We start from the raw sequence: 14,746 nt of genomic DNA, 5'->3' as shown, positions 1-14,746 counted from the left end.
GTTGGGATTTCGAGGTCAAGTTCTGGCTCTGCCACTTAACAGAACAGTGTGTGATCTTGTGTAACTCATCTCTCAGTATGATTACTTATATGTAAACTGGGAATATTACCTACCTCATGGGGTTGCTGTAAGGGTTCAAACTAAATGCATGGAAGGCATTAAAATATTGATTATACTGTATAGGATCAAAGTGATTAGCAATTAGTGCTAGTAAACACAGTAATCAAGAAGGGGGTTCTCTGGGACAACATTTCTCAAGGTAAGATTTGAGTTTCATTTAAGATCATCATCACTAGACCTATCATGCTCGAAATGTTGCTTATTCTATTACAACTATGTGGCTTTGCTAGTCTATTATTCATTCGTTTATTTCTAAGAAAAATGAAATAAGCACATCTTACATTAAATTTAAATAAGTGCCCAGAGTATGCAGAGAATTAGCCTATATATTATATAAGTGAAAACACCTCTGGCCTATCTTTTAAAAGATACTTCATCAAACACAAGTGAACACAACTTCTTTAGACTTTGGTGAAACCTCTTATATTAAGGGTATAGAGTTCTGCCTTTTGCACTCATAAACTGTGATAACTGAGATAAGGAAAAGCGTTGACTACAGAAATACTGTTGCAGAGAAATAAATAAAAGACGCTCCTAGGTGATGTTATTTTCTCTACAGCCCAGTGTGCTTACTATGTTGAAAACCTTTGTTCTCAAAATAATGAATGTGCAGATGTGACAGTAATAGTTCCCTGTTTAAGAGGTAACCTTTAATGCAGCCTTTTTTTAGCCCCTTTAAAATGGATGCACACAGTGATGTTTCCTCCTAGGCTCAAAGCTGAGTATTATCCTATCATTTTAATAGTATTTTAGGCAAGTCCTATGACAATTATACCAACAAGTTTTCCTCAAACAATTCCCCACCCCTAGCCACCACCCCTATGTTCTGCTTGTTCATATGCCCTTCACCCTTTCCTCTGTTATTATCACTGATATCTCTGCTTGTACATGAAAGTAAAAAGCAATTCCAGCAAACTCAATGGCCCTGCTTCATAGCCTGGCCCCTGTAGAAGAGAGATAAAAGGGGAGAAACGTGAAGGACATAAAGGACCATCATGGGTTGAGATCAGGCACTACCAGAAGCCCAGCTTGTCTTAAAAACAGGCTCGGTGGACATGTTGCCAGCAGGTCAGTCTTCACTGGCTTGGAGAACAGGACTATTTCACAAACACTACTGTGTTTGAGTTTCTAGAGGCTACCCAGGCCAAGAAGACATCCCTAAGAAAGAAAAAGATACACACAAACTCAGAATTACAGCCTAGATATATTCTTTTTAAACTTTGTCTTAAACAAATAGGTTGACAGATATCACCCAATAGGAATATAAGGGCAGTGGGCCTAAGAGTCAGAAGTATAGGCAATCCTAATTTACTTTGGAGGATTTGAGATAGGAAATACCAATGCCTTGTTTCACGGATGTAGGTCAATCTCAGGAAAATTGGGGAAATGGGCAAAATCTTCACAACTTCTTCCCTTTCCCCCTATACTTAGCACCTTATTGTGCTACTCACCACCTTCTCAAATTCTAATTCTAAGAGGTCTGATTTCCAGTAAGGAGATAAGCTAAACTAAACTAATAGTCAGTCACCAGCAGCTTGATGTGTCATATTTTTAAAGAGCACACACAGAGGTAATGTACCTGAAAAGTGTGAACTGCTCATTATGTCATCTTTACCTACATGGCAAATGTAAGCTCTTTTTAAGCAGGGGAACTTCTCTAGTAGCTTCTACAATCAGATGTATATAGCAACCTACTCTACCTAAGGTACGGTGGTACTGATGATATGCTCAGGGTTACTGTGTTTTCCAACACAGTTAATTTAGCCATACTTGAATTGTAAGGAGGGGAACTGAGCTCACCTGCAGTGCTTCACCACGCACTCATTGCTGCAGTACTCATTGTCCCAGTCCTTACTCACAACGGGAGGGTTCTCACAGCCGGACCTCACACATCGAGGCTGGGGTGAGAGCGTCACAGGAGACCCACTCACCAATTCAACATCCATTTGAGAAGGAGACTCAACCTGTGAGAGGGAGAGAGCACCAAAGATGGATTGGATTGCTACTTACCTAGCTACCAGCTAGTCAAATTAACTCTAGGATCCAGTGGAGCAACAGGTGTTACAGTCCCTCACAGATGGGGGTACAGTTCCAAAAGAAGGTGAGTTCTTGGTCTTCTCTATATCCAGCTTTAGAATTGTGCCATGCAGATTGACATGAAGATGCTTCCTATAAGGGGAATGCTGCCATACTGCTAGTGTTTAATCTTAATTTTACCGATCACTGACTTTGTTCTACAGTTGAATAATCTTCCTCTGAAAATATCAAATCAATAGAATGTGAGTAGAGGTTGGGTCACCTCAACTAAGATCAGAGACTAAGAAGATAAAATGTGGTGCCATTAGCAAAAAGGAAAAAAACTTAGAGATTAATAGTTTCCTGGTTTTGCAGGGGTGGGGTGGGGTGGTATTTTTCTTTAAAATGACTGCTTCATTAATTGTGGAGCTACAGTCACAAACAGACCCATATTTCAAAATGACTACTGGTCAGGTACAAGTTAAAACTAGGGTAAATTGGCATGTTTGTTTCTGAAAAGACTCAATGATACTAACCAGTTGAATTTTTCTACCTGTATTCCCTACCCATCCCCTTACTTAAAAACATCAAGCCAAGCAGTCAAGGTTTGGGAGAAATGGAAGGATTTATCTCCAAAGCTTTGGATCCTTGGGTAAGACACCTGAAAAATAACTCTATGCTTAGGCTATATCTTTAGTTGACTACCGTATTACTTCTGCTTAGTTAAGGAGTAGTCTAGGATAGGAGGCCCTCTTAATGTTTCTCGCCAAGAACACTACAGAGTATCTTGCAGGGAACTGACAGGATATTTCATACGCCTAGTTGTGCCAGGCGTTAAATGCTAGTAGCAACCCCTGCTTTTATTAGATCAACCAAAAATGCTTACACATTTTCAGTGGTCTAGAGGAAATACTTGAAAACATAGGCTCACCTCAGGAACTACATCTGTGATCATCTCACAGATTGTCTCAGGAGAGGTTTCCTCCACTGTGTGGGTCTCAGGGCTGCTGTTCACAGGCCGCTCCGGACTCCTTTCTACAGGTGGTGGAACCAAGGTAGTCTGCATTTTTAGAGTGGGCGGAGGCACAAGCTTGACCTGCAGTGGCGGCGGCTGCTGCTGTAGATTGATTCGGAATTTCTGAGGCGGGGGCTGCTGCATGGCCTGCAGCGGGGGAGGCTGCTGGAGAATGGCGACTTGTTGCTGAGTCGGGGGCTGAGGCATCTGCTGCAACGGAGGGGGTTGTAGTCGGGGCGGAGGCAGTTGCATGGAAGCTGCTGCTGCAGCTGCTGCCTGCAGCACTGACCGAGTGACGATCTGGGCTTGCTGACTAGGCTGGATAGTAGCTGTACTGGTTTGGCCTAGTTGGATCCCCCGGGAGGTCACCACTGTGGCTGGGATAACGGTAACCATCCCTCCTTGGGACATAGTAATAGAAGAGGGCAACATCTGTTTGGTAATAATCAACTTGGTAATATTGGGCTGGCCCCCAGCCCCAGAAGATGCCTGGTTTGCCACATAGGATGAAAGAGTGGAATTAACAACAATGGAAGGAGACAGGGCAGGGGGCTCTGTTGAGGCTGCTGCTGGAGAGGCTGGGTCAGCAGTAGTCACAGGAGGTGGAGAAGGAGTCTGTGATGGAGGCGCTGGATCCAATTCCACTGTTTCCACAGTAGCCTAAAAGAAGACCAAAAAAAAAAAAAATCAGGAGATTTATTCTCTTCCCTAGGACATACTCACTCTAATCACCTCCCAAGAAAAGATACATCACAGATTGGGGGGGCGGGGGGGACGAAGAGAAAGAAAGAAAACAGAGCAGCCATGTGTCTGCCTGGCTAAAGTAAACAATGAAAATAGACTGTTTGGCAAGGTTTATGATGGAAACAAATGGGAAACCTGTTACATATTTTTGAGCTTTTAATACTATATACTATTAATAGGTTCCACAGGTTTTTGGTGGTATTTACTTCTTATAATTGCTTTAAAAATCTTTTTATTGGTTTAAATATCCACCTACCCCAATCTTCTTACCTGACACTCTTGATTGTCTTTATAAGCAGCCAGAGCCTTCAGATACTCTTTCTTAGCAGCTTCAGTTTTCCTCTTATATACCTGCATGAAAGACAGACTGTTGAGAAAGTCCACAAACTCCTAGTAAAGACTGATAATCCTACATTATTCATCAGTAAAAGACAATTCATCTCAGCCTAAATACTGACACCTCCTGAAAGCTAGTAATCAAGTCAGCCACCATGGCAGACTTTCCAGTGACCATGCATCTGAAAGCCAGCCAATCAACAGTAGGCTTGCAGAATAACTACACTTCTAAAGCCTACAGCAACCCTTGCTCACACTTGTGTAACCAAAACAAATCCTGACCCCCAATAAGATGAGTAGTCTGCTTAGTCTGGGATTGTGTCTAACCAGTATACTTTCCCTTAAGGAATGTGCTAAACTGTTTGCAATGATCGCCCCAAGAATTCTTCCTGTGCCGCATACCTAGTCTTCCATCAACAGCTGAAACTTATTTCCCATTCCTTTGAATTTGGGCTAGCTCTGTGAGTTGCTTTAACCATTAGAATGTGGCTGAATTGACACAAAGAGAACTTGGGGACATCTGTTTTTGTTCTCTTGGAATACTGCTCTAACTCTGCCATAGTGTAAAGAAGCCAGTCTAGCCTATTTGGAGGATGAGAGACCATGTGAAAGAGAACCAAGGCATTTCAGCCAACAGGTAGCACCAACTGCCAGACACGGGAGCAAGGTCATCTTGATAAGCCATACCAGCTGTTGTTTGGGTACGACTGTAGGAATGAGCCCAGGTAAGAACACTGGGAAAAACACCCAACCAATTTACAGAATCATAAGAAATAATAAATTGGGGACTTCCCTGGTGGTCCAGTGGTTAAGAAATAAGAAGACCTGGGGAGTGTAGGGTAATGATAATTATAGCCATCTTCAATTTCAACTGTATCTTATATTTATGTAGTATCACAATTTTCATTTGTTTAATCCAGGTTAAATTTAGGGAGATTAACTATAGTTCTCAAGTTTATATGAGGCCAATGAAAAAATTCAAACTTGGCTGTGGATTTTAGAGTTAGCTACAGCATGCAACTCACCAAAGAACAGACTAATTTTACAGATAGAAAAAAAAGGCATAGAAAAGTTAGATTCAGTGTTTTTTATAATCATTTAAAAAAATTTTGTTTTTATTTATTTATTTTTTAAGTATTTAAATATTTATTTGGCTGCACGGGGTCTTAGTTGTGGCATGTGGGATCTAGTTTCCTGACCAGGGATTGAACCCGGGCCCCCTGCATTGGGAGCATGGAGTCTTGGCCACTGGACCACCAGGGAACTCCCTATAATTTTTAGATGGGTATTTGGGATTCAGTGTATGGCTGCAACTTTTAAGACGAAGGATGATCTTGAATGCCATTAACAAAGAGCTGATATAAAATAAGAACACATAAGAAAGTTAAAACTTGAACATTCACTAACCACTCGTTCCTCGTTATCTGCTCACCTGTTTTTGCTCCTCTCCAAGACTGTCCCACATAGAAGCCACAATTTTTGAAACCTCCCCAAAAGTGGCATTGGGATTCTGTCCCTTGATGGCAGCCTGTGTGTCACGAAAGAATAAAGCATATGCTGAAACTGGTTTTTGAGGTTCATTAGGATCTTTCTTTTTTCTCTTCTTTGGGGCCTTTTGCTTTTTCCCTGCTTCCACCACAACTGTCTTCTGGCTGGGAAGTTGCTGTGGGGGGAAAAGAGAGAGAATTACAAGAAGAAGAGAAGTATCATGTTGGGAGAAGTGAAAGAAAAGGACTTTTATATGGGGTAAACTAGTCACATGAATGGAATTCTCAGAAATGCTAAAAGTAGAGGCAATAGGATTAAGACAGTAAAGTATGTGAGGACCAATAAGAATGGAGATTGGAAGGAGCATTATAAACTATAAATAGAGAGGCAGGACCCCATACCCAGAAAAGAGCAGAGGAGACAGCAGGGCAGGAGTAAAGAATACTTAGTAGGATCTGTAGGTCAAGAGTTTTATCCCAGAATAATATGGCAGATTTGATTTTGGCAGGGAATGCCTCACCCTCCGGAATTCCTCAACACCATCCTCATGAAGTGAACTAGTAGGTGAAGGTGTGGTTGAAAGACGATCCTCAGGTGACTGGGCAGGTGGCAGGATGGTGCCACCCCCTAAGCTCAAACCAAGTTGAGAACTCAGTTCTGACTGATCAATGGTGGTCAACTGGCTATGCCCCATCAAGCCAGATGTCATGTCTGTCATTGGTACATCAATTGTAACAGGTGGATTGGCACTATACTGAGTTCCTATAGAATGATCCAAGTCCTGAGAGAAGCAGAAGGACTAATTAAACACTAAATATAAAAAACACTACCCTTCCCTTCCCCCCACCGGAATTCAGGACAATTTATAAGCCCTCTGCTTACCCAGAATGTATCATCATTTAAACATCAAATAATTTGTCTACATATAAAACATATTAAGCTTTTTAATAAAGTACAGAAATTACAAATTGAGTACTAAGTCACTTCTTTGTACTCAAAGGCCTATTCCAGAATAACTAAAAATAACCAAAGAAGTCATAATTTTGGACAAGTTAATTTAAAGAGCAAGTAAGTTATTCAGTAATCTAGAGACAGTGATGACACACAGGGGAAAGAAAAACTTTCTCCCTGTACCCTCCTAAATAACAGCTGTTAAAGTTGCAATACACAGGCAAATCAGAGTGCATAAGGGCAATGTTAGAGATGTTTGGCATCAAGTATAGTGTGTGAAGATGTGCTACTAATGAGATGTGCTGGAAGCCCAAATACACTGATTTATAACACATACTAATCCACAATTAATACTTTTGGTTCAGACAGTTTTTTGAATACATCCCTCAACATGACAGCAGTCACACTCACACACTTGAATCCTAGGATATGAAAGCCATAGTAGTAGGGAAAAAACTTTTCTTTCAAAAATCCCAATACATCATTTTCATTTCAGGGTTAACACTAGACATTTTACAATTTTAAACCATTTTTCAAGTAAAATTGATTCAGATGATAAATCTTACTTATTCAGGGGAAACGAGGTCTTTGTTGGTGAGTCTTTAGCCAGAAGAATGGAAAATAAGTACTACCCAAGTGTAGCAGGGAATAGAGTTACTTATGTCTCCCCTAACACCATGCCCATGAGCTTGGGTAAGCCTGATAATGTCTTGCCCCTTACCATGGTCAAGCCCCCACTCAGGAGCCCCCCGCCCTGCTCCATCAAGCCATGGGTCATGCCCACAGGCATGTCCAATGTCTGGACCCCATACTGGGCTGAAAAGCTGCCATCCTGAGAGGAGGAAGGGTCTGCCAGGTCATCAAAGTGGCCAACCACATCTGAGACAGCCAGTGAGGGATCAGAATCCAAGGAGATAGGGGGGATTTCAAATTCTTCATCACCCAGGCTTGGTGTATGGAACGTCTGTAGGGAGGAAAAAAGGGAAAAAGACTTAGTGGGAAGAGGAGGAACTGCATACTGCTAAGTGAAGAACATGGCTGAGTACTGGAGAGTCTCAGTGTACCTCTTTTTGGCCTGGATCCCATTTCTGTTATCAATTTCCTAGGACCTATGTAATTTTACAAATCTTCTTCCTCATATCCTTGGCCATATGTCACATACAAGGCTGCCAACATCAATCACAATTTTCAATTCTTTTATCTCTTTTCTACCTTTACCATCTTGGTTGTCCTAAACTATTTTGCCTATTGGTCTAATGAATGATTCTTTCAGCACCATTAGTAGGGATCCGACCTTTATAACCTGTTTAGCTATGATGCTTAAAATCTCTCTAAAGATTCTAATAGACAGCAGTTATTTCATACTTACTACACCTGAACTGTTAGACCACAGAAATTCATTGTCAACCAGACAATTATACTTTGACTGTTGTTTTAGGTTCCTTTGAAGCAGATCCTAAAAGGATCATGGGAACTTTATGCCCCTCTAAAATATATGCACTTAAGAGTTTCCTACCTCTTCTCCATTTTAGAAATCATGATACTAACAACAAATAAGATTTCCATTTGTACAAGATTTTTGGAAAACCCTACAATGCGAAGATAAGGATAATAGTGAGGAGAAAAACCTTCATTAAGAGATATAGCCAGAGGGCAAACTTGTTCTCTAACAGTTCCTGAACACATTCCTGTCTTGCTCTGAACAAGCCTTCCTGCAAGAAAGGAAGAAAAAGATTACTCCAGCTGAAGACCCAATCCCTTCCTCTGAGTCCAACTACAATAATAATATACTATTTCTATTCTGAATGAGGCCACAATTCACGGAGCTAACAGACCAATGTCTGACCTAAGATACATTAAATGCTATGGTTCCTTTTGACACTAAAAAACTAAAATGGCAGCATCTGCAGCAATAGAGCATTAATAATGGCAAGAGACTTTGGTGTCACAGAGATCTGGGTTCAAGTCCCTTCTCTGCCACTTACTATATGACCTTGAATGGATTTTCCTCATGTATAAAATGGGACTTGTAATGGTAATCTCCTTATATGGTTATTATGAGGATTTATGGGATTTAGTACACAAAACTTTATCACATGGCCTGATATATATAACTGCTTAATGATAATATTCATATCCTAATCATTATTAACTTGCCACCTGCCCCAACCAATTACCACAGATTGCTGGAATTTTAGAAACTTTAAATTCTATCAACCTTGTCACATGGCACAGTAAATACCAACTGATTCAGATCAAATTAAATAGGTACCCACAGTTTTGGGGTTTTTTCATGATTAAGTAAAGCATTCTTTAGGAATTCCTCAAGGTTTTTCCAAACCCAGAAAGGGTCTCACTAATATCACCATTTTTAAATTTTGCTAGAAAGAATATTTCCAGCTAGTAAAACTAGGGAGAAAGAGTATGTCTGTGAAATGCTCGATTTCTCTGAAATCACATCACACTGAGAGAAGTTTCCTAAACGACAAAAAGATATGTATATAGCTTCATTTCTATATTTTCCTCCTCCAAGAGCCTTACTATTTTACTTAGCATGGTAAAAATTTGTGATACAACATGAGAGGAGCATACATAAAGAGCACGGGAGCAGACAATTCTTTAGGAAAAACTAAAACTCTCCCCAAGAACTGAACTTTTCTCAGTACACAACTCACTTTTGTTATTGTGTGGAAGTTCTTAACTTCAGGTCCATGATTTTTTCCTGAGATTTCAGTTTAAGTTCATGTGTGCATTTTTCAGGAAGAAGAGTACAAAGATTTTTACCAAATTCTCATGCAAACAGAAGTTACAGGGGCAGGAAAAAGGACCTGGGGAAACATTTACTGTACTAGATTAATAGTTGTATAATAGTGGTCTACAATTTTTTAAGAAGATACAGCAAAAGTAAAGCAAAAAATGACTATCCTATTCTGCTTACCACAACAAATAAAAAAGCAACTCTGCCAAGATATGAAAATGACACTATTAATGAGAACTGAAAAAGAATAAAAACTCATATCCAAAACAAGAGACCAGCGTTCTGCAAAGGACTAGCCCTCATAAACTATCTGGCGTGCTCTCATGGACTACACTAAAAAACCAGACATGTAGAGACTCCATTGTAACCAATTAACAAGACATTCTTTCTATGTACCGCCCCCCGGAATGTGGAAACAGCTTTGTTATTCAGTATCTGTGGCTTTAATGGTGTTTTTTTGGATTTTGTTTTATTTGTTTCTTCCTTTAAAAAAGAAGAGTAAAATAATGGCAATGCTCAAGAATACAGAAAGGTAAACCACACACATACTAGAATAGAGATCCACTCTAAATCTTTTACTACCACAAGTTATCTGTAAGATTATGGGTAAATCCAATATCTAAAGTTATTTTATTTTAGTGGATTCACCACATAACTAAATCATACTCTAGATTGTCAAACATAAAATAAAGATAAAACTGTAGCAAATATTAAAGTAAAAATAAATGATTTGGACACAGAAGGAGGAAATAGGAACATGATGCCGCTACCTTCTCAACTCAGCTTTTGTTTCCTTCTCTGTTAAATTCCTGGGCCTTTATGAGGAAGAAAGCAGTTTGGGAATTACAGTTTATAAGCAAGGATGCTTAGCTATTGAGAGAACCAAAATATAAAAAAATACCATTTCCCTACCTTTTCACATTCCTCTATATCAAAACACACAATCCAGTATTTCTTTAAGTACTTTCTTGTGTAGATTATTCATTTTAAGGAAATTTATTTGAATCAAACACCTATTTATTCAACATTACACCAGTACTAGATTATTAAAATAGTTTAATTGTTCTTAAAAACTAATACGGTAGTGAAAATTTTAACTATTCAGCCTGAAATCATTAACTGGTTCTAATGATTACTTTTCCTAATTAAGGATAGTTATCTTTATACCTTATTTCCCCAGAGTGCTCAAAGCACAATATCATTATTTAAGTGCCAACCTAAACAAGAGAAACAGAAAGATTAAACTCCCTTCAGATTATACAGCTTTCCTATCTCAAGCAATGCTGTAATAAATGCTAAGCCTTCCTCTCTGGACACGTACTTTTAAAAAATTATTATTATTTCTTATTTTACTGAGGCATAACTTATGTAAAGCACATAAATTTTAAGTGTATGGCCCAATGAATTTTTACATACGTAAACACCCCATTAACTACCACCCAGATAAAGATACAGAACATTTCCATCACTCTAAAAGGTTTTCTCATGCTCCTTCCTAGTCAATACTCCCTTCCTTCCACAACAGGTAGCAGTATTCTGATCTCTATCAGCATAGTTTAGTGTTGTCTATTCTTGATCTTCATTAAAAAATGAACTCATGGGGACTTCCTTGGCAGTCCAGTGGTTAAGAGTCCACGCTTCCACTGCAGGAGGCACGGGTTTGATCCCCGGTCAGGGAACTAAGATCCCGCATGCTGTGAGGTGCGCCATACCCACCCCCCCGCCAAAAAAAAGAACTATTATAGCGTCTACCCTTTTTTGTCTGGCTTCTTTTACTCAGTAATATATTTTTGAGATCACCCAGGTTGCATTTATTAGTTCATTCTTTTTTATTGCTGTGTTGTATTCCTTTTAACAAATGTATCAGTTTATAGACATCTGGTTTTGTTTCCACTGTTTAGCTATATAAATAAAGTTGCTGTGAACATGTTTCAGTTAGTATATGCACTCATTTCTCTTACGTATATATCAAGGAGTGGAATTACCAGGTCACAGGGTAGGTATATGTTTATCTTTAGTAGATACTGCTAGTTTTCCAAAGAGGCTGAATCAATTTAAACTCTCACCAGCAATGATTAAGAGTTATCTATATCCTTGCCAACTCCTGGAATTGTCAGTCTTTTAAATTTTCAACATTCTGATGGGTGTGAAATGGTATCTCATTGTGATTTTAATTGGCATTTCCCTGATGAGTGACAATGACGATGACACTTTTTCATACGCCTAATGGCAATTTGGATATCCTTTCTTGTGAGGTGCAAGTTTATTTATTTTTTTAAATTTATTTATTTATTTTTGGCCACGTTGGGTCTTTGTTGCAGTGCGTGGGATTCTCATTGCGGTGGCTTCTCTTGTTGCAGAGCACGGGCACTAGGTGCGTGGGCTTCAGTAGTTGTGGCATGTGGGTTTCAATAGTTGTGGCTTGCGGGCTTTAGAGCACAGGCTCAGTAGTTGTGGTGCACGGGCTTAGTTGCTCCATGGCATGTGGGATCTTCCCGAACCAGGGTTTGAACCCGTGTCCCCTGCACTGGCAGACGGATTCTTAACCACTGTGCCACCAGGGAAGCCCTGAGGTGCGAGTTTAAATCTTTTGCCCATTTTAAAATGGGATTCTTTATTTTATTCTGCAGAAGTATTTGAATATATTCTGAATATGAGCCAGATGCATGTATTAAAATATCTTCTCCCAGTCTGTGAATTTCGGGAATTCCCTGGCAGTCCAGTGGTTGGGACTCAGTGCTCTCACTGCCAGGGCCAGGTTTGATCCCTGGTCAGGGAACTAAGATCCCACAAGCCGCATGGTGCAACCAAAAAAAAAAAAAAACGTTCTTAATTTCAATGAAGTCCAATTTTTCAACTTTTTTATGGTTAGTACTTTTGTGGACGTTTCTTTTTCTTGCAAGAAAACTCTAAAACTTACTCTTCTAAAAGAAAAAAAATTTTTTTAATTACCTTTATCTAGTTCTAAGACATATTTGGGGTGGCTCACAGTAAGACCAGAAACAACAAAAACCACAAACCAATTGAAATAAAGGAAAAACAAACAAACAAAAAAACTGAAACAACAACAACAAAACCAAACAAACAAGAGGGGAAAGAAACGTGAAGAAGCTGTAATGACAAGGAGAAATGTTAACACTGACAGGGCTCTAGGCTAAAGGAATCCACTGAAATTTAATTATGAGCTTCTTGGCAAAATAGTTTTTTACAACATTTCTTAAAGTCATAAAAGCAAAAACAAAGGATAGACTCAAACCCCGAAAGTTTCTTGATGAGCCCAGTGTGAAATTTACAACACTCTAAATAAAGAAATTTAAGGACTTCCCTGTTGGCACAGTGGTTAAGAATCCGCCTGCCAATGCAGGGGACACGGGTTTGAGCCCTGGTCCAGAAGATCCCACATGCCGCAGAGCAACTAAGCCCGTGCGCCACAACTACTGAGCCTGTGTTCTAGAGCCCGCGAGTCACAACTACTAAGCCTGCACGCCTAGAGCCCGTGCTCCGCAACAAGAGAAGCCCAGCACTGCAACAAAGAGTAGCCCCGGCTCGCCGCAACTAGAGAAAGAGTAGCCCCCCCTTGCTGCAACTAGAGAAAGCTCTGCAACTAGAGAAAGCTCTCGCGCAGCAATGAAGACACAACACAGCCATAAATAAATAAATAAATAAATAAAAAGAAATTTAAATTTTGGAGACCTGATTCAGAAGAAATTGGCAATGATGCGTTTTCATGTGGATGAGACCAATGTGAAATTTACAACACTCCAAACAGTGAAATTAAACCATGGAGATACCACTCAGAAGAAACTAGCAATGAGACCGCAAAGCATCAAACAGATTTTTGTTTTATATTGTTTCTAAATTTGCTGCTTATTTGAGTCACACTTTCCCCGGCCTAGAAGAATAATAATGAATAGTAATCACGATAAAGCAGTTAAAAAAAAGCAGCAAATGGTCCTTGCCAATCTAATTCTTATCCATGAAAACATTAAATTTTGTTACAAGTTCATTCAACAGCAATTGATAATTCTAGATACAAAACACTGATGCAGATGGTTTACACAACGTTTTTAAAAAAACTAAAATCCTCAAAAGAGAGTAAAAAGTTCAAGACTTCAGTTTCTCAAAGACCGAAAAATTTATTTTTCTGTTCCATCTTACTCTTTTTCCTTGCTGAAGCAAATGATACACACTTACGACAATATTTCAACTGAAACTTTTCCACGAATACTAAAAGACCTCACCATGATCATTACTTCTACTTCACATCATCATAAGAAACTATTATTACAGCCATTTGACAGCTGGGGAAACTGTGACATACAAGGGTGAAGTAACCTGCCCAAACTCTGAGTCACTGGCAAACAGAAATGCAGGGTCTACTCAACTCCCTTCATGTTTTCTGGCAACTATTACCTTTCATCCTGTCACTAGCAAAACAAGCTAATACCATGTAAGTAAACATAACTATTAACTTTTCCAAAAATCACTGGGTAGGAAATTTAACTGAAACAAAGACCCCCTTCAACAGTATGTTTTAAGAATGAACACATTCCACAGTTAACCTGTTAGGTAAATTCCTTCCCTCTCTCAAATTTCTTTGGCTTAAGCATTTTCTCCCCGCTGCGATCTCCCAAGATTATTGTAGTTATTTCTCCCCCACGAAAGGAGACAATTCCACTCTGTATTCCAATCCAGAATCACTCTGAAATAGGTTCGCTCTTTTCCAACGTCCTGCTTTTCTGATGACAGCAGCTTCCCGGGCCTTCCCCATAGTCCTCATAGCCTACGGAGGCAGCTGCCACTTTTCTCCAAACATCAATCGCGGCCCCCCTTTCCCAACACCCGGCCCCTGGCGTCCGCGCTCTCCTCCCCACCACCCTGCCCCGCCGCTGCCTCACGCCCTCCCCCCGCAGCGTCGGCAGCTCGTGCTCACCTCGGCCCCTGACAGGAAGGGGTGCGAGGGCCCTGTGATCGTCAGGTAATTGTCATTTCCTCCGGGAAACTGGAAACCAAAAGAAAGCCGCGGGGATAAGTTAGGAGAAGCAGGGAGTTAGCTCGGAGCGACAGATTCTGACCCCGAAATTATGACAACACTCCCCAAACCCCGCTCTCTCTCCCCTCCCGTCAGCAGCCTCTCCGCCCGGCTTCCCGCCTCTGCTTCAACCCCGTTAGCCGCGCTCTCTCGCCAGCTTTCTAAGCTCTGAGGAGCCTACCTCCATCTTCACACAACGCCTACCACGGTCTCAGTGCCCTCATCGCTCCCACCGCCCCACTGGACACGGAACTGCCGTCACTTCCGCAACGACGTACGTCGCTCT

The 14,746-nt window shown here is 40.3% G+C and overlaps 1 protein-coding gene across 1 annotated transcript; it reads right to left on the bottom strand.

Annotated features, from left to right (window-relative positions):
- Positions 1–517: 517 nt before the first annotated feature.
- Positions 518–14,720, bottom strand: TOX4 (TOX high mobility group box family member 4). The gene is made up of 9 exons (XM_059913821.1): positions 14,642–14,720; positions 14,362–14,430; positions 7,392–7,634; positions 6,240–6,500; positions 5,664–5,894; positions 4,166–4,246; positions 3,068–3,811; positions 1,921–2,084; positions 518–1,278 (listed from the first exon to the last, which is right to left on the bottom strand). Exons 1-9 carry the CDS (start codon positions 14,645–14,647, stop codon positions 1,218–1,220), a joined length of 1,860 nt encoding a protein of 619 aa, XP_059769804.1. The 5' UTR covers positions 14,648–14,720; the 3' UTR covers positions 518–1,217.
- Positions 14,721–14,746: the final 26 nt, after the last annotated feature.

Source organism: Balaenoptera ricei, chromosome 2 (assembly GCF_028023285.1).
Source record: "Balaenoptera ricei isolate mBalRic1 chromosome 2, mBalRic1.hap2, whole genome shotgun sequence".
In the NCBI taxonomy this organism is placed as follows: domain Eukaryota; kingdom Metazoa; phylum Chordata; class Mammalia; order Artiodactyla; family Balaenopteridae; genus Balaenoptera; species Balaenoptera ricei.
This window is presented reverse-complemented; position numbering and strand designations above follow the sequence as displayed.